Raw genomic sequence first — 25,554 nt, 5'->3', positions numbered from 1 at the left:
AAGACTTCACCCAGACTCCTACGGGAGCCGGGTCCCAACAACAAAGAAGACTTCACCCGGACTCCTACGGGAGCCGGGTTCCAACGACAAAAAAAGATTTCATCCGGACTCCTTCGAGAGCCGGGCTCCATCGCCGACATCAGCTACAGGACAACCCCGCTCGGACTTCTACGGAAGCCGGACTTTGCCTATGACTTTGATTGCAGGAAAACTTTGTCCCGACTCCTACGAGAGACGGGCTACTCCAACTTCAGGAGGGCTTCTCCGTTCGGACTACCAAGGGAGCCGAACTTAGCCCCGACTTCAGCGGAGAAAAATCCAAGCAAAAAGGAAAGCAAATAATGCCCGAAGGCAACGGAAGCTCGAATCCCCGAATTCAAGCCCTAGGAGGAATCTCGGGCCCGAAGGGCCCCAAGCAAACCTGCAACCATCAACGGAATGACAATTGGGTATCCTCGAACGGCATAAAAGCCGAAAAGGAGCTCGGCAAACGATAACCCCACATGAACAGAAGAGGTCGTCAATGACCTTGGGACGACGTGAAAAAGAAAAGAAGAAGACAAGGAAGAAAGAGGAAAGAAAATTGAAAAAGTTCGACAGACAACTATTTAATGCGAGATACAGACGAGGTAACAAAATCTCTTTTTCATTTAACAAGAGTATACGTTACAGGACCCGATGGGTCAGAAAAAAAAGAAAAAGAAGATACACGTCATCGCAAGCCTCGCAAACACGGTTCGGGCAGGATGAACCGGAGGCCGCTCCGAGCTGCAAACTCCTCTTTCCGTCTCTGTCCTTCTCAGTTACGTTCTCCAGCACGTGTAACAGCTCTCGCCCCATCTCGCCTCATTCTGTCTCCGAAGTCCCAACCCTAACGAGAAAAGGGTGAGATAGATCCCCGGGGGCGTTAAGGACAACGGCGGCAGTAGCGAAGACCTGTTTCAAGAAGAACCGGAGTCATCTTGGAAGCGGTAGCGACGCCAGAGATGTGCCTCATCTCCGAATGTCCCACGACAGCCTCCACCCAAGATGCTCCGGCAAGGTCGGCATGCGCTACTTCCACCGTCCCCGCAACAAGTTCTACTGCCCCACCGTCAACGCCGACCGCCTCTGGTCCCTCGGCCCCGACAGCGTCAAGGATCCCGTCATGGCTTATGACGACAGCTCTGCCCTCTTGACCGGTATCACCCCGCCTTGCTACTTCGAAATTCGCGGGCAGAATAACTTCACCGACAGCCCCCGTTATTAAACCCCTGTTGTTGAAAGAATTCTTCCTTGGGCCTCCTTTAAAACGACGGAGATTCTCACTGGCAGCCATTCTCCTCCTCGCCTTCCTCCAAGCCCTAAACATCCCCTCAAGAACGGTTTCCGGGGTAGAGGACATGGCGTAGGGACCCTCAGAGAAGAATAGGGGGGCTGAAGAAGGCAAGGACTGGTGCGAGGGAAGCAAGACTCTCAAGCGAAAGAAAGGCGCCAGGATGAAGCCATGAAATGACTGAGGGGTTTAAATAGCCGACGGATCCTAGCGCAGTTATGGCGGCGAGTATTCCTGGGCCAGCTGGTGCGTGCCACGTGTCGCGCTTATCCCCTTCATTGCTATCGAGGGTTGACCGCTCGCAAATTCCCGTGGCACGGCGCTTGGGATCGCGTTTCAACGGAGGTTCCGAAAAGACTCTTCAGGTCACCTTCACCGAAAAGCGGGCTCTGACGTACACACATTAAATGTCAAAATATCTGGAGGCGGCAGTGCGCAGGATTCGAAGGGACGGTTCCGGCTGTACCCATCTCTCTCTCTGTGTACTTCCTTCGCTTGAAATTCAAACTCGAAAGTAGGGGGACTGGTGTTGGGTATAAAATACCCACAGCCGAGACCCTCGGCGGAATCAACAACAGTACAGCTCCGCCCGGACTCCTACGGGAGCCGGGCTCCGCCGCCGACTTCAGAACAGCTCCGCCCGGGCTCCTACGGGAGCCGGACTCCGCCTCCAACATCAACTACAGCACGGCTCCGCCCGGACTCCTACGGGAGCCGGACTCCGCCTCCAGCATCGACTGCAGCACGGCTCCGCCCGGACTCCTACGGGAGCCGGGCTCCGCCTCCGACATCAGCTGCAGCACAGCTCCGCCCGGACTCCTACGAGAGCCGGACTCCGCCTCCGACATCAGCTGCAGCACAGCTCCGCCCGGACTCCTACGGGAGCCAGGCTCCGCTCTCAGTATCAACTGCTGATAAGCTCCGCCCGGGCTCCTACGGGAGCCGGACTCCGCCTCCAACATCAACTACAGCACGGCTCCGCCCGGACTCCTACGAGAGCCGGACTCCGCCTCCAGCATCAACTGCAGCACGGCTCCGCCCGGACTCCTATGGGAGCCGGGCTCCGCCTCCGACATCAGCTGCAGCACAGCTCCGCCCGGACTCCTACGGGAGCCAGGCTCCGCTCTCAGTATCAACTGCTGGTAAGCTCCGTCCGGACTCCTACGGGAGCCGGACTTCATCTTTAACTTTGATTGCAGAGGACTCCGCCCGGACTCCTACGGGAGCCAGGCTCCGCTCTCAGTATCCACTGCAGGTAAGCTCCGTCCGGACTCCTACGGGAGCCGGACTCCACCCACGACCCCAACCGAAAGGAGGACCCCTCCCGGACTTCTACGGAGGCCGGACTCCGACCAACAGATCCGCACCCCCTGGCAGATTACAATAACAACCATGATTCTGTTCCACTTCTTGTAGCGGATTCCGCTCGGCTCCATCACCCCCTGCGGCGGGCCCATTACTCTCTGACAGGCTGTGTCAACGGTCACGATTCTGCTCCGCTCCCTGCGGCAGGTGCTGCACGACTCCACTACTCGCTGACAACTAGCGGCAACGGACGCCGCTCCACTACCTGCAACAGGCCCTACGTGGCGGGCTATGACAATAGCCACGGGTCTACTCCACTACCCTTCACAATAAATTCTCCTGACCATGGACGGCCCACTACCAGACGGTTACAAATGTCGCCATCAATCCGTTGCCTCCTCCGCCTATAAAAGGGGGACCCAGATACGTTATTCTCTAAGCTCATTTCTTATCTCAAAACTCTGCTAAATTCTCCGTTCGAGCACTCCATTCTTGTTGAGGCAGAGAACTGACTTGAGCGTCGGAAGGTCTTGCCGGAACAACCCCACCTCCGATTTAAACTTCCTTTGTAGGTCCCGGCGGCGACCGTGGCTTCCCCGACTCCAGCTTCTCCGGCGCAGACAGATTTTTGCACTAACATTTATAATAAACGAGTTGAATCAAACTTCGACCTAAATCAAGCTCAAGCCGGTCACAAGCTGCTCAGCTCATTTATACTCTTAAATTAGCCAAACCACTGACCTAATACCCCTTAACCTTGCCATGTATTCAGCGAGCATATGGAGAAACTCATGCTTCTAAACTCAGCTAGCCTTGAGCTCTTTAAAATAGACATACTGAACAACCCTCTTCCACTCTTCATTTCGGGTTGTTCAGCATAGTCTTCCATTAAACCACCATAGTGGCTTGCTGAGTTCGCACAGGAAACATTTATACTGCTGAAATGTTATATAGCATCAATGAAATAGAAACAAAATTTAACATCCAGATGAAGCCAATTCGCATTATAGGTTTAGAAATTGCAAGTTGAGAAAAAAGCAAGAAGCTAGGGAGTATGTTAAAATTTGTAGCGTCCACGCGCAGTGATCTTGGAATTCTAAATGGAAATTTATTGACCCACAGACTGCAATGAAGAGAGTTCATAAGAAGATGCTTCATCTAGCAGGAAGGACACTTCATGAAACTCAACAGGCACCGAAGACTCATTTGGACTCTAATATCAAGGCATAAGCCAGAGGTTGCTGCTATACAGATCTGACCATGCTTCAGCTGGGCAATGTCATACTTCCTTTCTCTTGGCGGTCACACCTTTTTGATCATCAGAAAGCTTATGACCTAACAAGTGCTTGTTTTGGTGATATCTGACGTTGCATATTGTATGGACCTTGGTGTGAGGGATAAGAATCTGTGCACCCACTTCCAACTTTGGATGAATCAAAGAGCAAAGATGTGATCAGAATCTGCTCACAAAATTAAAAGGCCATCTCTTGAAGAATTTCAAGGGTCTTCTTATGAACCTGAGAAGGAAAGGTAAATTCCCTCCATTATATTCCAAAAGACAAAAACCCTTGCAATGTGCATCATATGGTAACAACAGCAAATAAGGCAGAGCAATTACCCATTCTAAATGTTGAGCTGTAATGCCAGATATATTCCCTGAATAAATTCCACCCAAGACCTAATATTTCAAGAAAGAAAAGAAATAAGATTGCCAGTTTCTACGCCCACATTCTGCATATCAGAATTTAAAGTATGCTCATATGTAGAGTTCAACTGAAAAATGTTCAATTTATTTGTTACTTTAAATCTACCAGATGCCACATGACAAATTTACTTTAAGATTATGAATACAATGATGAATAAATACCTTGGAAACAGTCTCAAGGAACATTCCAGGACGAACAGGACGTGGTTTACGGCCTGTAATGCTACCCTGAGAAAACCAGTGCTTGTTAGTATGTAAGAATTTTTTTGTTAGCTATCACATTGATATTAACTATCTCATACTACTATGCTGCCATTAAAATAATAATAATAATAATAATAATAATAATAGCAATAAAATAAATAAAAAAAAGAGGAGTTGAAAACTGAAGGAGCACATCCAATTTAGGGGCTGCTGGGGTTTAAGTTCATACCAAACTTGTAATTATTCCCTCAGCTTTTCACTGACAAACCTGAATTCTCCCTTTTAGGGGAATTTATAGGGGTGCCATATAATTATTCTGAAAAACCAAAAGCACCAGGGATCATTAAGCAAGAACTCACCCTTCCAGCTATTCCACTTAGCATCTTTTGTCTATTGTTAGGATCTTCATCTCCACTGTCCAAGTTGTCTGCACCTTCACCTTTCCCATGCATCACATCACTTATCATTTTTTGGACAGATTGTCCTGGTCTTAAAGCAACTAGCTTGCTCAAGAAGTTCACCTGAACTTCCATTAGATGGAATTATGCAAAACATTCATTACATATCTTCATAATATAAAATGAAATGAACACGAAAAGAAAATAGAGACATGGCAAAAGAACCTTTTGAGATAAATATCTATTGGTTTCAAACAGCCACAAGAAAACATGTAGGAATTGTGTTTTCTAGTAATAAAACAATTTAGAAGATGTTAGAAAATCTTTGGTCATAAACAAGTTGTGGACAGATATCACTAATTCCAATTGAGTAGATTGATAAAAGCAAATACCATATTTTGTTAAATAGAATACATAAATTCTGATGAGAATCATTGATCATTCTACAACCTTCCTCTCTCTTACCAAAAGAAAGAAAGAACAGGGGAAATAATTGCAGTATCATTCCATAAAGACCTATTTTCTTTAACGACCATGAAATCCATGTTTTTCTGACTTGAAGAGGATTGGTATCATACAACCAAGTAGGTCTAAAATGAAGAAAGATCTGAGACTGGGATGTGCTGATCATCTCCAGGGTCAGGATCAAGGTATCAGCAGTTCTGCACAATTCCTTCTGACATGAAAAACCAAGGTTGGTTGGTATTATAAGCAGAAACCCTACCAGACCCCGGATTGTTTCTCCTTATTTTGTGAATTCTGCTGAAGAAAGATTTATTAGGGGAATTAAGGAGTTACTATGAGGGTGATATCCCAGTGCGAAGGTCAAAGCTGAATTATGCTGATCCCTAGAAACAAGAGGATAGACTGGATGGAGTAATTCAGACTCATAACCTCACATCGTACTTTTGAAGCATAAATTTATTATGATCGTAATCCATGGTAATGCTAAGGATGCATGTAATTCTTTCAAACAGACAAATTTTTAAGCTAAAACTGCTGATTTACTACTTCAACTGAATGTCTGGGCAAAGCACCTAAAATATTCCCAAAATTATTTACATGGGTCTCAAGAGAAACAAAAGAATTTACTTATAACGTTAAACTGTCGGTTCTCATCTGCTACTCGAGGGTGCCACTGGCTTAGTTAGTAAAGTCACTAGATATTGATACCAATAACTTGGGTTCAAATCCCAACCTCAACTGATTTCAGCCAGACTTCCACCAGTTGTTTAAAAAAATAATAAAAAAAATCTGCCGCCCAAAAATTTGGAATGCGTAATAATGTTCAAAGTTAGATCAGCTGCTTTTGAGGCTTTTTTTTTCGATGGAAAAAGATGGCTTGGCCATCAACAATCATTAAGATTATGAATCAAAAGTGTGAAGTACAAACAGGAATCCTTCCTAGAGAAGGCAAGATAAACAACAAAAAAACAAATATCTGATAAGAAACATAGCAACAATGGACGCGGTAGGGGAGTGCTCAACAACAGAAATTTCTCCCACCTGTACTTTGTTGATTCTCCTCAATGCTTTCTCATGTGCTTTCGGCTTAAGAATAAGGGCCAAGTGAAGATGAGAAATAACATTCTTCTTTCAATTTTCCGTTACTTCCTTTTTTGTTGTCAGTAAAGGCCTTGGCATCCTGCTTAAGCAAGACAGCTTGATAGATAAAACATAAACAAGGTTTTAAAACTCAATTTCATTTTCAATTCAGGTTGCTCAAATAGAGCTTCAGTTTCAGCCACTGCTCCAGTTTGGGTGTTTCAGTCAAAAAAAGTTAAAATAAAATCCAAAAAATCAGAAAAACAAAAGAGATCAATGCAAAGTATTTAAAATCATATTGTTGAATTTTGAGTTACATAGGATCATATACGATAGTTAAAGTAATCAAGCAAATCCTGCTAATGCACTTTATCTGTACTATGGTTTCATGCTTAAGACATATGCCTGGAAGTTTCTTAAAATTATAAATAAAACAAGAGAACCGCACAAAAGTTTCTTTTGAATATTTGGAAAAGAATGAAAAACTAGAGGCTTCTCAAACAATAATTTAGAATTTTGCTCATCCTTGAGAACCAGCATTGATAGAACCATGCTATTGAGAACATTATTGATGAGTCACAAGAACCAAAGTTATTTGCTCTCTCCTTTGGGTCAGTCTTAAATAAACAATTTCATTCACTAACAAATTCCATTACAATGTAAAACTCTGACCATGCTTCAATAAGGTACTACAAGCAATTAATAGTAAAAGCTATGTCAATAATTATTCAAATATATTAAATTTCTAGTTGTCTTAGGGACTGATAACTGAAACTCAGGACAGCAACATATATTATCTCCTTAGCAGACATGAGAGAGAAGACTTATTGATGTATTAGATCAAGACAGATGGTTGTAAGATTTTAATATATGCAAACAATTCTTTTTTCCTTTTTTGGAGAAATTATTGCATGCACCAGGTCAAAGTGAACCAAGGCAAATCCTGGAGCATATGCACGGTGGATAGTGCGCAATCGGGAATTGGTGAAATACAAGGGGTAGCATGGTGTGTTATCCACCATGGGATATGACTCGGTCCAATTGCACCTGGTGCATGCAATACAGAGAACCTTTTTTTTTTTTTTGGTGTGTGTGTGTGTGTAGAGGTGGGGAGATGGGGGCTGGACAGATTCTTTCAAACTCCACTCATAGACAGATTAGCAGGATCTTTAAAGATTGAAGAGAGGGGGTAAAAGAAAAGAAATGACAATTTGCTCAGGTTTCAGCTGAAATTGATTGAAACCAACCAAAAGTAACCAAATATAAAATTTTCATCAGTTTTGGATCAGTTTCAACTAAGCTTAATACCTTGGACGGAGAGGATAGCTGATTAGAATTTCGAACAAAAGGTAATGTCTCTAGATTGAAGAAAAACTCTAATTAAATGGTCCTCAACAATGTCCCTAACTACAAATATGTTTTCACATGTTTATATTTCAAAAGATTTATCATAAATAGATTACAAACTGGGATATGGAGGGATATTGTTTAGTTAGTTAAAAGCATGTAAATGTTGGATTACGGAGGGCCTCAATACAAGGGGCAAGAAATTCCTATTCCCTGCAAAATGGGGTGAAGACTTCTTTCTGACGGGAGACTTTTGGGACATATATAATTGAAAGATATTATAAACAACGACTAGGTCTCTCTTGCCACAAGGGGTTTAGAACAATGATTTCAGTTTTCAGCAGAGAAGCTCCCAGGATAGTTAATAACTTTCAATAACTTGGAGGAAGAAGAATACAGAGGGAATGACATTATGGTGGGACCCAGAAATCATAAAAGTACATGGAAAGATAGAAATTCCAACAAAAAGTGGAGTGACCACAGGCCTAATATTTATAGAAAAGATGCAACTGAGATTATCAAAAAGCTAGACAGAAGATGCTACAGGTGAAACTGATGAGAGCTGATCCAGCAAGATGTGCACACTCAACTTGCTGTTCCGAAGACAGTACTGAAGAACCTAGAGAATTAACTGTGTGCTACTTATATTTGGGGTTTGGCACTGTTTTGTTCTGCTCTGGTTCTCTAATTGCAACTATCTGCTGTTGAGTGGGGCACACTTTCCTTTTTAGACATTCAGCACTTTTGTTCTAAGATTTGTTCCTTGAATGTTTCTCAAATCTCATCTTTGGCTAGGCTTTCACTCCCCAACTTTCATCCCAGGAAAAAAGAAAAGGCCACATAATCTATAAAATTGAAAGGTCATAGTCTCTGCAGAAACTTTCCAAACTCCTCAGTAGCATTTTGGCTACATAACATAAAGGAACAAATATAAAATAGTAATTTTACCCCAAAAAAATAAGAAAAAATTAAGAAAGATCGACTTGCATATAATCCCGAGGTTTAGCCTCAATTCCTCATTTTGGTTGCAATAACAAAAGGCTGACTGATTTTATTGGTTTCAAAACTCACAGCAATTATAGTGAAGTCTCCAGCACATACTTCATACATATGAAAGGATGAGAATATCTTTGTTGACATTTAAATATTCTTTGCACAACAATGGGAAGAGGGTAGCAAGAATAAAATCTTGGTAAGTAATATAGCTGCATGAGCAGATTTAACACGTAATTAGTGAAACTATTAAAGATATGCTATAACATGTGACTTCATGCTAAAATTTTAGTATTTGAGACTACATAACCCGATTTATTTCTTTAGTTGGAAGATTACTTGGTTGTAAGCAAAAGACCGACTCATAACTTTTGCTAGTTTAGTAGTAGATGAATATAAAAGGGAATAGAAGCTGACCTCTGCTTCGGGCAGTGTACTAAGACCACGGTCGTTTCTTTCATCCAATATTCCACCACCCATCATGTTCCGAGCTTCCTCTCTGATTAAAACAAGTCTTGCAAGCAGTTTCCGATCAGGAACAGTAGGCCTAGATTCCATTGTCTACAAAGACAAACAATCAGAAACTTGGAGAAAATCTTCCCGCAGAAAAACTGTTAGACCGTTAAAAAATTGGAAATTATTATTATGCAGTTTCACTCACAATTTTTCTAAAACACAGAGCTTCCTTTCTTTGAATACTGATTTGATAACCAAAGGGAATGAGAATAAATATAAATAAATCTACCAGTCGCCAGATAATAATTAGTTTCAGAGTTGACCATACTCAGCACACCCATAGAATTTAAAATTCAAGCACTGGAAGTTTTAAGGAAAATCTTCAAGCATCAAAAGTATGAAATCAAGTTGATAACACTTGAGGAAAACATTGCTTTCATAAATGTTAGGGTGATGCTTGATGTTTATGGTTATGGTGTAACATTAATGTAGTTTCAAAAAGCAAACCTGCCAAGATCCTTACAACACAATTGATCTCAGGATGCTTTTTTATTCAGAAAACTATCCAAGAAGGAATGCTAAGTTTTGGCTGGATCCCTACCTATCCCAGATGCATATAATGTTATGTCCAGAAAATGCCATCTTGGATGCATAAAATATTATTGATAGATACTCATTGGGTAGGGTGCATACTAGGGCAAAAAAAAAACTCTTCAGCTGTTGACAGTAGGCAAAGTCTGTGCTGGGATCCCTTCATCAGTGTGACAAGCTTTGCTCAATGTTCTATCTGCAACCTCTAAAAGCTACATCTGATCCTCATAAAACCTACCAAGCATCTGAGTGTCTAATATTATAAATATCGAGTTGCCTTGTCAGCTCAACAAGATGCACTGGTTGATGATCAGTTTGGTTCACATTGTCAGCACAGGTCATTGGCACAGTTAGTTCTTTTTACTCCAAGCCAACCAGATCCCCTTTCCCCGTTCCCAACCACTCTAAGGCCCGTTCTTTGGAGGGTGGAAAACTTACCCAATAATCTATATTTCCTAGGTAAGTGTTTCCCGAGCAATATTTAAATAGGAAAAAAATTTACTCATGTTCATTTATACATTGGAAAGTAGTTCCAGAATCCGTTACCCATGTTCTTTTGCATGACTATTTTTCTAGGTAAGTTGCTAAAATCTATCCATATTTCCCATAATAACCTTCTTGCTGAGAGTCTTTGATCTGTGGCTGGGCTTCATCTCCTACCGAGGTAGAGGTCGGTCACCTAATGACATGGAGATAGCTTCTGCCAAAGAAAAGATGCTCTTTCAGGGACACCTACAAAAAAATCCACTCATTAGAGATTTTTCAATGGAGGAACCTCCGATGCTTAAGTCAATCGGAGCTTTCAGCAAGCAGTAAAGTGGAGATCAGAGAGAAAGATGGAGTTCTAGGCTCTATTTCATGGAAAAAGTTACTTCTTTAAGAGTCCCCTTCATCCCATTTATATAGAGGGGGAGTTGCTATCCGTTATCGCTGAGCCTGAGAACGGTTTCAAAAAATCTACACCCGTTGGAGATAATGGGGCACCCATTATGCGCATCAAGCACAGATAGGGATTACGCACATTATCCATGAGGATTACATGTGGCAGTAAAGTCCACATGCGCATGATTAGGAGAAACATCCTCGAGATTTGTGGATAAGAGATTGGCTTCAGTTGTTCATCGAGCTGATTACTTATCGTCACTTTTCTAGACTGATTAGTTGTTGTGTACTATTGATCGAGCCATCTCTTTAATGCGGCATCAAACCTGTGCCTGGGCAGACCCCCCCAGATCTCCATGTGGAGAAGCTGAGAGGCCGTGAACAATGTCTTCGGTGCTCATGGAAACCTTAGTAGGATTCCAACCTGAGATTTGCCCTCTACAATCCATCCTTGAGGATATGGACCTCATCCTCGAAAAGATGGAGGGTTTGGTGACTTGGTCGGTGCACAATTGAAGTGGGACCTCGGCTAAATCTGAAGTCAACTAATCCTTCTGATCGATTGATCCTGTGGTCGGCTGGTATCCAGTATAGAGATCGATTGTCATCCAAGATAGTATTTCACCTTAAGTCGAGGTCATTGTGGGGCTTCTTCCTTCACTAGGGCAGTTGGCGAATAATGGTAAATCACCTCCTTGTTCAGTGGCCAAGCTGTTTTTGGTCGAAAAAATGGCTTACTCCCCCAACAACCCTTTATCATATAAATATTATTACATATAATAATAATATATTATATTATATATTGCATATAATATAATATATTAAATATATATTATTATACTATATGATATAATATAATAATATATATTATATTAAATTATTATGAAAGATTTGGGATATCTTAGGAATAAAATAAAAATATTATTTTATCAACTAATGAAAAAATAACTTATCCACTACCTAAGTTGTAAGACCCCCTCTATTAGATGTATGTCCTAGAAGCCAATATGACAGATATATTATAATATATCTAGAGCACAATTTTGTACTTAAAATATTGATTTGATCAATAAAAGGACAAATTTTATTTTCATTCAAGTGTAACGTGTTCTTGAATCGTCCATGAAATTAATATTTTTGATACATATTCTCAAGGTATTAAGAATTAGAGGCATATATATAATTCCTAAATACTTCCAATCATAATATCATCATTAGGACGGTGATCGATCCGGATAAATCAGTGTCCAGATCGCTTCCTTCGGGATAGATGAATCTCTGGTCTACAGTGTAGAGACACTGAGCGATGAATGCGAGTAGTTGTTAGAGAATAACTAGTGAACAATTAGTACTGAGTGTGATCATACGATAGATCACTTGGATTTCTACTCAATCGTCAGTGATCATCTGGATGCTGTAGCTATGTGAATGGTTCTTTGACTTGCGATGACATGATTGCTCGCAGTAAGGCTATTGGAGTTTAACTGACACAAACATTACCTCGATGAGACCTTGTAGCGGATGTTGGCGACAGTTGGTCCACTGTAGGAGTAAAATGCATGTCTAGTTAGAATCTATCGATCTTGATAGAAAGGAGTAGTCCTATAAGATTTGAGAGGCCGAGTCTGAGACTGTGACCATAGTAGTGTGACTAATGAAAAAGAGTTTTCATAAGGATCACAATTGAACTTAAGCTAATCGAATCTATCATATGACTGATGATGAGAATTGACGATTTATCCATGATCTGTCATCTAGTCGGAACTCACGATAAAGGGACTGAATCACAAGTGAACCACACCTTGAGGTTCTATTTTGATTCTACTGTGTTGCCACTACATACTGCTAGATGTCACTGATGGATTGTGAAAGCTCACTAAGATTGTTCAGGATCGACAATGCTTGATGAGTTAGAATGAAATCGTTCCAATCCATTGAAAAAAATTTCAATGATACTATAATAAAGATCATGATATATCTCACTAGCAGATAGAATTGAACATATGGAGTCACACAACAAAGGGATTAGATCTGAAATAAATAACTGGACTTATGAAGTCTCAATTGGATTTAGAGAAATCCTATTGGGTTCAGGATAACCTTGCTAGCACATGATTGAACCCAATTTTCTCTTTACACTTGAATTTCTTATTTGATAAGATTAATTCGAGTTAATTACCTGCTAATAACCTAAATGAATTAGATTAATTGAGCTCCAATTGTTGGATGCCTAGGATTTTGGATCATATGCATTAAGAGTTCAAACCCTTAATCAAATTTCTTAATTGTTTGTATGGGGCGCCACTTGATTTGATCAAGTTGGACGTGCCCAATTGGATGAGGGCATGTGGGACTAGCAAGGGGCATCCCCTAAGCCCCATGTGGCATGTGAGAAAGTGGGTGAAAAGGCTCCAAGAGTTGGTGCCTAATGGACTCCTAAAGAAAGTCAAAGATCTAAAACTACAAGAATTCCTAATGCGAGTAGGACTTGTATTAAGAGACTATTTGGTTTTGAATAGGATTCAAATTTTTTGCCTATTTAAAGGCCCTTCTCTAAGGCTCTTAAGATTAGAATTTCAGAAGTCCCCATGCCTCCTAAGAGCTCCCCACGCCTCTCCCTCTTGTTTCCAACACCCAAAGGGGTTTGGGCATCCATCATCTCCACACCTAAGGAAGGTTGAGCAGCACTTCTTTGTGGCTAATTTTCAGATCTTGATTGCTGCATAACCAAGGGAAGGAGAGCAAGAAAAGAAAAGAAAAAAAAGATCAAGAAAAAAATCAAAGAGTTGATCGCGATCCAAGCTTCGTTCAGATTCGCAGGTGATCGTTCTTGGAGAAAAAAGATCAACCCCATAGAGGGCTGCTCCAAGCTGATCCTGAGTGGATACTCATAGAGGCCAAGTAGTTGCGCAGCTAAAGAAAAACCTACCTTCTTTCAAATCCAGATTCGAAGAAAGAAATTATGAAACAAGTACGTGATTCGATCACATATTTAATTTCAGCATAAAATTCAGCATGTGTTCAATTTCAACATATAAAGTAGATCTATGTATTCTTTATTTTATGCATACATAATTTAGATTAAAAAGTATTTTAATCTTCTATTCTGCTATGTTATGTAGAAAAAAAAAAATTTAAACACACATGCATACCCCTACATAAAATTCCAACACCCTCCCCCCCCACCATTTCATGGGTAAATGTTATCGATGGAAATAAACTTTACAAATCTAAAGAAGCATGAGAACATGGGTAAGTTCATCAATGAAAAAGTTGACCAACTTTTTCATGATGTTTATCCATCAAATAACAACCCTAGGAGGAGGCTACTTTCTAACACAAATCCTACCAAGTTAAGGTTCAGAATCAGCTCAATTGTGTCGGATCCAATTGATCGAGGCCATCCGGATGTGATCAACTCACCTAAATTTGGTCCTTTCTATGTAAAGGTCAATAAAAAGATCCCATGAAAAAGACCAAGGAGAGGCAAAAGGAAATAGGGAGAAATGCCTCTGTGCATGTGTATATCATACTCCACACCCCTCAAGGCATCAAATATTAGTTTCTACAACCTCTCCTATTGATTGATCTTCTACTCATCAGGTTTCAAACATTCATTGCAAATTTATGAGCACAAGATGCTCAAATATGAGACATCCCATAAAGAATACTGTACCCACTAAGTGCAGGCATCCAAATTCCATCCTTGGCAATGGTGATGATGGTAGCTTAGTTGAAATCAGTGACAAGCAATACAAATCCAACTAAGGTGGCCAATTTCGCAATCCACAAGCCTCCTCTTTCACTTAGAAGAAGGAAACTGATGTGGTTGTAGAAAGTAGGAGAAAATGTGGTATTAAGTGTTCAGACAACATGTCATCACCTGCAACATGAGGATACTTCCCTTGAAGCCAAGCAAGTGGTTAATCAGGCCTCAATTTCTAGTCCTAGCCTAAGCCAACTGACCAGGAACTCCTGCACAAGCACACCTAAAATTGACCAAGTGGGTCAGGTCAGACATGATTTGCCCAAGTGTGATTATGATGTCTTGGTTGAGTCTATTCTATTTTTCAAGATTTGTCACATGTGTATCCACATCACATCATATACATATTTGAACCGATGTCCATGTCTTATAGGTGATTAGCAACTTTTTGGTGACTTCCATATTTTCATAATCACAAGTGCAAACATGTAATACTAGTGCATATATCTATGTAGCAAATCAGCCCCATTGTACTTAGGATACACACACACACATACATACTATAATCATATGCCTTACTTAAATTGTCAGGAAGCTTATAATTTTGATCGTTGCAGCAGGAAAAATCTAAAGAATATTCTAATACACATCCACGGTCAGAAGTTGGGTCATAGGATGTTGTATCAAGCCTGTAGCGAGGCATGTGCCTAAATTTTGCAACCGTACTATAATTTGATCATGCCAAAATTTATAGTTGATGCAAAATATTAATATTCTAAGATAGCTAGGAGGAAATCAATGTTTCCATCCGAACCCAATTCATAAACAACAAACATGAACATCCTCTTCTTATGTTGTTGAGCCTCACCTCCAATAAATCATCAGCCTGGTTAGCAATATCATTGAGATTTGCCCCTGGAAGTTGAACTTTAAAGTTATTCTCACTTTTAAACACACCACCACCTGCAGCAACTCGGCATAGTAATTCATGTCTGCTTTCCTTTTGTGGAGTCCGACAAAGAAGGCCAATCACTTGAACCTGCTTCAAAAACCAGATGGTAGTGCAAGAAAGTCCAATACAATGCTCAAAGAAGTTCTGCTTAACTTTCAGAACTATAATCAGGAAATTTTTCAATGTATGGGGAAGCTCACATGTGGAGGACACTTTTTGGTGAGATGGTCTAACACTGTTTGCTTTATCACTTCCAGAAGCACCTTGCGCTGAACACATAAGACAATGACAATGTGGGCAAATAGAAATCACATATTTTTAAGACTATAGAAGAAAGAACCAATTAGTTAAACAGTCATATGGAAAGCAGAATGCAAGGCCCAAATAAAATTATTTTATTTTAACAACTAACAACTTGAAAGTGGAACTTGCTATTAAAATGAGCAAGTCAACATGGGAAAAAAAAATTTAATTGGTTAATATTTTAAAGGAAAAGTTTATAAAACTGGCGTCAGTATATGCTTTCTTCAAAACTAGTCTCTGACATGAATTTACTAACTTTTCAATATAATGGTCAGATTAAATGGTCACAGCTTCACCATGAACATCAAAATTCTTTAACATGAATTTCTGATGCAGGCAATTGAGAATATTGATGCAGAACATCTCGATGCAATTAATCAAAAGTGAGTGCCATGGCTAATAGCAGTCAGAATTCGTAATGAAAGGAGATCTTACCAAAACAAATTTTGCCAGTTCTCACGAAATGTATAGGGCAGTAACCACAGGTTCTAGTCAGGAATAGAAGAATTAAAAACCTTTTTGTCCAAGAAACACAATATTAAAACCAGTTCAATATCTATTTCCATTTTATCAACAAGTTTATATTATAGAGTTACATCACTCCCTGCTCAGGGAACAGTGATGATCGCTTTTCATTCTCCAAAAGGCTCATTTAGCAACTCAGCTAATCTAACATTTAGACTTTCCAAGGGACATGATTTCATTGTAAGACTTCTGGACTTGTGAAGTGACACAAGATTAATGACTTCACGTAATAAGTTAAAATGCAGAATAAATGAGGGATAAAGAACACAAGAAAGAATTCAAGAGGTCGGGTTAGTCAGCTGCGGCTAACATGGCGATATAAGACAGGATAAGGTAAAGCTTCCTGGAGTTTAATGGGGAATCAGGGCAGCAAAATCTGAAACTAATGGTTACTAAAATCAAAACCTAATCTGCATTTGGATTAAGATGGTATAGGATGATAACTTCCCATGATTATAATGGTCACTGAGGACAGGAATAGGCATAGTGTCAATGGGGTTATGGTAGGCTTTTTTAATGGATGATAGGTGTATTGTAATTTTGTTATAGATTCAAAGCTGGCCTATGATTGAATTGTGGACCATCCAAAGAAGAGAAACTTTATTAGGAAGACAGGTTAGAGGCTAAGGTTTATTATCCTAGATTTTAAAGAGATTAGGATGAGAATGAACAAATCCTTGTCTCTCAAACTAGTATTCAAGTAAATAGAAACCTTTCAAGCAAGTTAATTGAGCTTCATTCTCTCCATAAAAAAGGATTTCAGAATGAAATATGAGGAGGTTTAGTGCCTTGACTTGAGAAACTTGGCTCTCATGAGTCATAAGGATCCAACTCTATGCATCGGACATCGCATCCAAAATCATGTACAAGAAGAGAAAGGATGATATAGAATCTCGCATTGCAATGCTTTAATTCTCTAAATTTTGGAAAGGAAGGCACTTTCATTGCTTGCTTTTTGGTGTCTCATCTACATGGTTGGCCACAATAGATGGTCAAATCTTGAACGTCAAACATATTGCTAAAGTTAGACTAAAGAATTCCAAAAACACAAGCATTAGTAATCAGTTTCTTCAGATAGGTTAAATAAACAAGCACTATGAGAATGAAGCTATTGATATTTGCAATTAAGAGATCTTTTTTACCAAAAGTAAACCACAACCACATCTCCTAACTGAAACCAACGAACATTCAACAAACATCGGCGCATGCTTTTTAACTTTTTTCACCAAAGGCCATCCTTTGCTCATCTCTTCATGAATATCTTGCAAGATACAAGTAGAAGAGTTTACCTCATCAATGACCCTTCATGGTTGCAAACCAATGGATCAAATAATGTGAATCACGTCCAATACAACCTTGAAAAGCAGGACTAATCATGGACCTATTCACTAACATTGTAGACAAACAACCATAGAATTGATTTGATCCCAAGAAGAGACATGGTATTCAACACTTCAATCTGATCATCCATTTACCATGCATTGAGGACTACTAACTGAGGCTTAATACTTATTAGTTTCTGCATTCAATAATTTACAAACTAGACATCCCTGTTTTAAACAGTGATCTAACAGAGCAGTAATTTTTTGAATCATCAAGTAAGCCTTCTTGCAGAATCAGTTCACCACCATGTAAGTAGTCACATCAGCAAACTAATATAGTAACTCAAGAGATGAAGTCATACTTGCTATGATAGGAGTATAGAGACCCATATGATGCTTTATCCCTTTGGCTAAATATCATATATCAAGGAGTTAAAGATCCATATGAGACTACATACAAAACCCCGTGCACACATGCAGCTAAATTTGCAACATCAGGTTAGTGCTTGACTGTATCACTTTTCAAACCAAGACAAGCAAATCTATCCACAATATTTACTCTACTCCGCCTACTTGAGAGCAAACCATCAACCAGTTGGACCTCCTACTCCATTCTCTATTCAAGGTGTTGGCTAGACCATTCTCTCCTCACAGGAAAAGAAAGAAAACCTTATTTCCAAAATATGAGGAGGCTAAATTGTATGGACAGACACCTTTTGCTTTGCACCTATCAATTTAAGGTGTTGGCTCCAAGGGCGGTAAAAATTAACCTGACCCTGTGTGGACCAGGTTGGGTATCAGATATGGGTCAAATTTCTTGTCTTGGATTTTAAAGTTCAAGTGTGGGTTAGAGCTTTGACTCGACAGTAATGAGGGTAGAGATTTATCTGGGTGGGGTCAGCTCAAGTCATGACCAAGGGGTAACATTTTTGAGAGTGATCAGTCTCTTTTAATCAGTTGAAATAGAGATTCATTCCTTCTGTCGCATGGTGATTCAGAATTAGGTTGAATTGGAGTGGACCAGGACCAGTCATGTCAAGATAGAACCATGTATAGTATGGATCAGCCTGGTTGGGTTGCAGGAGTTGACAGATGGCTGGGTATGGGCCAAAGAATTCTAACAGACCTTACCTGAAAAGACAGTCAACTTTTCATAAGTTGACAAGTCAATATTTTGTGCATATTGTTTTAAATTGACCCAAACAAATTTGACACATTGCCACTCCTAGGTGGCCCACATCAAAGCACTCTGCAACTTTCTTAGATGCAATGTGATGAAGGACCTCCACAATGTAGTGGGGAATATCAATATGACTTCACACAAGGACTTCTCAAGTCTGTGCGCACATTAACCTCCTTAATATGGTCTCTCTACAAGCAGCATTCTCACAAACATCCTTCGCAAGCTGCAGAGTATACATATCTCTCATTATTCTTTAGTTTCCATGCTTCTTGATGTTGAAATTCATCAATAACCATAACATTGTCCTGGAATTACTTAATTTTCAGCAAGCAGTGGTTTAAACTCTTTAACGACCTTCATCTCCTCTTCCTAAAATCTTCAAGAATAAATACCTCATCATAAACTGGTTGCTAGGTCCAATTAATGGGCTTTCCTCTTTCAGAAAGGAGCAATCCAGAATCAGCATAACAATCATTTCTAACTGCACTTCAGAACTGTCAATAAGGCAGCAAACTTACCTCACTGATCTGGTGAAAATTTAAAAAAAAAACATTCCTGCCCACAAAATGTTGTTCATCCTAGCATCATGAGACACGGGCACACAAAGACCCAGAACAGATTTACTACACATGGCAGTCAACTGTGGGCAGCATGTTAAACCTTACCTTCATTCATCATACTGACTAGAAATGAAACCTAAGTTCCTTCTTAATGAAAACTTCATTACCTTCTCAAACTAAAAGTATTTACATCTTCAAAAGTGATTTAGGGTGAGCTGTTCATATTCTTTAGGCATATTCAAGCAACTACTAGCATCTATCAAGATTAAACATCTATATTTATGGAAAATAACAGCTTGGAGTGACTTGTCACAATATGGACTTTCAGGGACAATTAAGCCATTTCCATTAGAAGTTTAAATATAAAAGTTGGGAATGTCTAACGTTACATTAGAAAGCTCTTGTTTGGTCCCCTGGCTATTAATTTGTTCAAACTTCATCTTAGACATATGACATAAGGCCAAATGCAAATAGTTGGGAGAAGGCTTGATTGTTAAAGTTAGATTTGATTCTGGTTAAATTGTTCTCCAGACATGTGAAAATGGCTTCTAATTGAAGTTTTTCAATTCGGCACATTGTTAATCTTCCTTATGTAGCAGTACGATAGATCCTAAACATAGTAAGTTATTTAACATGTGTTGATGGCAATTAGCTTTGTGAACTTTAACGATAACATATTTTTATATTGTAATGTTGTAGATAAGAATACTATATAATAAAATATTTCGTACAGTTAAAGGAATGAAAGAGACAAAACTAACTGATACAACCACATTGGAAAGAAAAAAACTGCAGCCTTGCATATGTGTAAAACAAATTATGAAAAACAATTTCTTAAATTATGAACAAAATGCATAGTGTAATATGTCAATATATATTAAACGAAAGATAATACAGAAATTGAACTTTTCTTTGCCTTCCTACATTTTATGTGAGAATTTTTTTCACAGATTGTTGGAGCGAAAGTACTGCAGAGACTAAAGAGGTTATAACCAAAAAATTTCACCAAGAGCATCTTATGCTTCACTCTATGAAATACAGATAACATACTTAATGAATTATCTTGTCAGATCTGTTCTGTTCTATTGAAAAACCTGAATACGCATGTGTTCTCACCTTATTTCACGAAAACCAAAACCTAGTCATGTATTTAAATCCAGCAATTAGCATTACTACCTAATTTCTAATTCCTAAAAAAAAAAACCTTCAATAGATATTCACAAACAAGACGAATAAACTTCAAATTATATATTTATATATTAACCAGAAAATCTTATCATCCACAACTAAGTTAACACAAGAAATTTTTGATATATGGTAAAACACAAAACACTCTCATATATTAGTATATAATATTAGCAAATATAATAATATATTAACATGTAACTATTAAGCTTCACAATTCTAATTCTTAAAATAAAAATTTAAAAAAAAAAAAACTTCAGTAGATATTCACAAACAAGACGAATAAACTTCAAATTACATATTAATCAGAAAATCTTAGCAGCCACAACTAAGTTAACGCAAGAAATTCTTGATATACAGTAAAACACAAAACACTCTCATGTATTATATAATATTAGCAAATATAATAATATATTAACATGTAAATTTATTAAGCTTAAAATTGTTCTGCATAGTTTATAGAGGAAACTAAATCCCACAAGCAATATTAGTATTCATACAATCTGTAACAGAGTGTACATTCATAAATAACCTTGTACTTTCCATCTTTGTACTTGCATCAATATAATTGCTCATATCTCCATCCATCTTTCTGCCAACCCTTCTTTCCTGAACATGTTCCCCATACAATGGTCTTTTGTATGCAGAATCTAGTACAATAACTAGATTTTTTAAAGAAGAAGAAGAGGAGGAATTACAATCTATGTGGTCGTACAAGGGTTTAAGAAAAACTCTAGTAAGACAGCATTAAGTAAGGACCATGTTATCTAGCATACTAATATTTCTAACTTTTGAGTTTGTTTGATGAAACATTACATTTGCCAACAATACTCGGTTTTTTTCCCCTTTTTCTGGCTAGCAATACATAACATTAAATATCTTTCACATGAAAAGGGTATTAAATATAAGAACCATTAAGACAAATATGAACCAAAGCAGGACAAGCTTCTAAGCCACCATTAAATCAGTCCAAAACCAAACACTCAATAAATTCTAAAGCTTCATGAATCATGCTTAATATTCAAAAAGTGAAACTATAAGTGGAGGCAAAATATTGAGCTTAGATTACGTAAATATACTCATGAGAGATTCCTGAGCAACAAAGATAATGTTATCCTATACACGCAATCGTCCGAGTTAAAATAAACACTAAGGCAGAAGAATAATGTCACTACAGAAAAAGAACAAACGAAAAAACAAATGAAATGGTCCACAGCCAAGTGATTAACACAATGAAAATGGTGCTGAGCTATGCATTCTATCAGGAACCTTATCATCATTATCCTTCTCGGCGATCTGTATCATGTAATCGATAGCCATCATGAAGCCAGACTCCATCTCGTCGACCCTCTTCCCGATAACCCCCTGCGCTGCTATCTCCACCGCCGCCCTCTCCGACTCTGCGTCCAGCTCCATGTCCTCCAACTGCGCCACCAACCGTCAACTAAGGAAATTAAAGAAAAATTATATTCGAAAGAGAAGAAGAGTATGAAATCCTGGTTACCAGTTTGACCATGTCCTGGAGCACAGAAGTGACCTGCTCGCCGCCTTTGAGGAGGGCTTCGTACTTGGAGGAGTCCCATTTGTCGTCGTTTTCTGGGTATAAAGGAGGAAAATCTGAGGTGGATAATGGGGCTTCGGCCTCTGACCAGTGGCTGAAGCAGAGGAAGGAGGCGTTGGTGGGGTGGTGAGTTTTTGAACAGAAGGAGAGGGGGGTCGGGGAGTGGAGTCGGAGGAGAGTGGGGGAGAGGGTGGTGGAGATGGGTGAGCGAAGGGAAGATAAAGCGGAAGGAAAAGTGGAGGAAGAGAAGAAGAGAGCCGCCACCATTTTTATGTTCTGAAGGTGTTCGATGATTTGGCTAAAAGATCGTGCTGGAAAAAAAAAATTAAAAAGAAATTGGTGGTGGAATGATTTGGCTAAAAGATCGTGCTGGAAAAAAAATTAAAAAGAACTTGCTGAGAAAACTAGACGCCGTCTGTGGGATTCGAACCCACGACCACATGGTTAAAAGCCATGCGCTCTACCGACTGAGCTAAGACGGCTGGTAGGGCGTTGGTGAATGTCTAAATAATAATTGATCAAAACTCTGATGAGCAATTCCAATCCAACCTCCAAAACAAGGGACCATCATTATAAAAATTAGCTTATAACCCCATATCGGATGCGATTTTTTCTAAAAAAATATTTTATTTTATTTATTTGTTAATATTTATTCTATATATATTTAAAAAAAATTAAAGTAATAGAAAAAATGTATTTTATGCATGATGTGAATTATAAGCTATTTTATTTTTTTCTAAATTTTGGGTTTCTATAGGCCTCTTGCAGCCTAGCTCCTTTTAAAATCATCATCCTCTTTTTGTATTAGCATTCATTCTTCTCTACTTTGCTCTTCACCTCTAGAGCTCACTCTTTCTTCTCTTTTTCCACTGCCGTAGCAGAGCTCAAAGGCTTTTGGAGAGTTGAGATCTCATCCAGATCAAGCATATCGATGCCTACTCACACATCTGCGATCTAAACCTCAAGTCCACTTTGGAGGCCTATGCCATCTCTAAAAATATGGTCAACCAATAGTCCATCCACAAGGCCACTAACCTCATCTTCTAGCTCATCTACGAGAGCAAAATCTGAGAAGAAACCCTCTAAAGCTTCGTAAAATTAGACAAATTGAAGGAAGAAGCACTAGAAAAAGAGATCAAAAACCACATATGAAGAAAGAAAATAAGATTGGAGGAGGAGGAGGTATAACGAGGACTTACTCTACGAAAACCTTGAGACATCTTTGCAAAGCATCCGACAGAGGAGAAAATGTAGCCATGGATACAACTGGCCTCCATATTTATATGCACTAGGTTCAACTGAACCACATCAAATCCCATGGTGGATAACATGCCACGCTAACCCCTTGTATTTCACCAATTCCCATTGTGCGCCATCCCCCATGCATATGCTCTGAGATTTGCCCTACTTACACCTAGTGCATGCAATAATTTTTTTGATTGAGTAGTGGGTTCCACGATAGAGCGTACTAAGAAAAAAGCTAAACACCAAGAAATTAAACAAAAATAAGGGGAAAAAAGGGAGAGAAGAGAAGGCTTTTACACTGAACAAGAAGTTTGTCCCCCATTCTTCTTGTTGTTGGAATTTTTATTTGCTTCCCATTTTTTCTTTTCCCAATATCCAATTAAAAACACTTCTGGTGCAAAGAACAAGATAGAAACCATAGCATTGTTCACTGCTCTCCATGGTGCAGGAGCTCTCCAATCGTGCCCATTCCCCAATCCTCCTCCTATGCTCCCAAGTCTCTCTCTCGCTCGTGTTTTCCATCTCGATTCATTAGTGAATGAAAGCCATTTTGATTTGTCAGGCATTGATTTCCTATGTTTTTTCTTATCTTTTTTTTCTTAATTTCTCGATTGATTTGTTTTTTCCTCGACTCAGCAAGTTTGTTAGGCATCTTCGATGGAACCATATCTACTGCAACCTCTTCGGTGTCATGCTCCACGGCATCATCAACATGCAACTCTCGGAGGATGAAGATATGGCAGAACCACATCTCTCGATATAGGAGGCAGAAGACATGGTTGTTGTCGATGTAGGGGCCATGGCCCTCCACTGACAGTCCGAAACTTTTGCAAAACATCCAGTCACTAAGGCTCTCTTCGTGCTCTCCTTCCAGCCCTGGCACCGCCATCACTGTCTGCTCTAGCACCACCACCACCTCCTCGCACTGCCATAGTCTACAGTAGATCATCATCGTCAAGTTCAAGCTCATCGCCAACTCCAACACGCCGTTCCCCCATCCTCTCGAATGCCTGTGATGCCCATGGAACCACATCTCTTGGTATAGGAGACAGAAGACATGATCATTGCCGATGTAGGGGGGCATGGCCTCCATCGACAGCCAGTGGCTCTCTTGGAACATCTAGTCACTAAGGCTCTCTCCGTACTCTCGTTCTGGCCCCTGACAGCACGTACTCCAGCACCTTCTCGGGGCCCTCATCCATATTTTTTTTTACACAGCGCATGGATGCAAATGCCTCCATTTTAATATATATATTAGATTCATCATTTATTATACCAAAATTCAACCCTCTTGCTTCGAATATCCTTTTTCTAAATTAAAACTTCCTCATTAAAATTTTTAATCATATTATTGTTACTTCTCTAATATAAGTAAAATTTTCAAGGTATACATATTTTTTATGCTACTTTAGCATTATAAACATTGATATGTTTCATATGCACTAATTCTATGAAGTGATGATATCTAACATTCAATGCCTCCAGGACTCTTTGTTTACCATCCATATTAGTACTATCCCACTACATGTCCAAATAAAAATAAATTTTATATAGTAATTCTATTGACTCCATCATAAATCTAAGGTTAAATTACAGTAATATCCCTTTAATTTTTTGTGATTTGTACTTATACCCCAAAAATTTTAATTTTTTAATTAGATTCTAAAACTTAGATTTTTGTTGCAATATGGTCCAACCATCCAACAAAGATCTAAGATTGTTAATAGCAAATGTTAAATTATTAATTTATCTTTTATTTTAAAATCAAAAACCTATCATAAAATTACAAAAACACCCCTTCGATAATTTGCAATTTTCATGTACATTCTAAATCTTTCAAAAGGTTATACATGGCCTCTCCTAACTGCTATATCTATAGCATTTACAGGATGAAATTCTTCATATTAACCATCTCATCTCATTTCCCAATGCTTTATTTCAGTGCCAAAAAAACTCTTGTGACCATATTCAAGCAATTTGTGAAGGATTTTACTTAGAAAAAAAATTAGTTAAAAACAACATCGTCATTTAGCAAAAGCATTCATATCATTTAGCTTTTCGCATATAAATCCCCATTGTTTCTACCTTTCTCCATCTAACTCCCTTTCCCACTTTATAATTATACTCCTACTACTACCAATCCAAGATATAGAGACGTTTCTACCAAATCTTTGGCATATTTCAAACCAAAACAACTAAAAGAAAATAATAGAAAGGATGAACAATGCCTCCTTTTGAGGTTCTTGAAGATCAAAAATATGGAGAGAAGGA

The 25,554-nt window shown here is 39.2% G+C and overlaps 1 protein-coding gene and 1 non-coding gene across 3 annotated transcripts; both read right to left on the bottom strand.

Annotated features, from left to right (window-relative positions):
- Positions 1-3,596: 3,596 nt before the first annotated feature.
- On the bottom strand, positions 3,597-22,444 carry LOC105034657 (protein PEP-RELATED DEVELOPMENT ARRESTED 1 homolog, chloroplastic). 2 transcript variants are annotated; one of them, XM_010909896.4, is made up of 9 exons: positions 21,982-22,442; positions 21,747-21,902; positions 15,600-15,668; positions 15,316-15,486; positions 9,230-9,373; positions 4,889-5,050; positions 4,488-4,553; positions 4,239-4,298; positions 3,597-4,137 (listed from the first exon to the last, which is right to left on the bottom strand). In XM_010909896.4, exons 1-9 carry the CDS (start codon positions 22,303-22,305, stop codon positions 4,093-4,095), a joined length of 1,197 nt encoding a protein of 398 aa, XP_010908198.1. In that variant the 5' UTR covers positions 22,306-22,442; the 3' UTR covers positions 3,597-4,092. The 2 variants fall into 2 exon arrangements, with proteins under 2 accessions (XP_010908198.1, XP_029117527.1); XM_029261694.2 differs by lacking the exon at positions 4,889-5,050 and having other exon boundaries at positions 21,982-22,444.
- A 3-nt stretch (positions 22,445-22,447) lies between these two features.
- Positions 22,448-22,520, bottom strand: TRNAK-UUU (transfer RNA lysine (anticodon UUU)). Its single transcript has one exon. It is a non-coding gene; the product is annotated as a tRNA-Lys (tRNA).
- Positions 22,521-25,554: the final 3,034 nt, after the last annotated feature.

Source organism: Elaeis guineensis, chromosome 1 (assembly GCF_000442705.2).
Source record: "Elaeis guineensis isolate ETL-2024a chromosome 1, EG11, whole genome shotgun sequence".
Taxonomy (NCBI): Eukaryota; Viridiplantae; Streptophyta; class Magnoliopsida; order Arecales; family Arecaceae; genus Elaeis; species Elaeis guineensis.
This window is presented reverse-complemented; position numbering and strand designations above follow the sequence as displayed.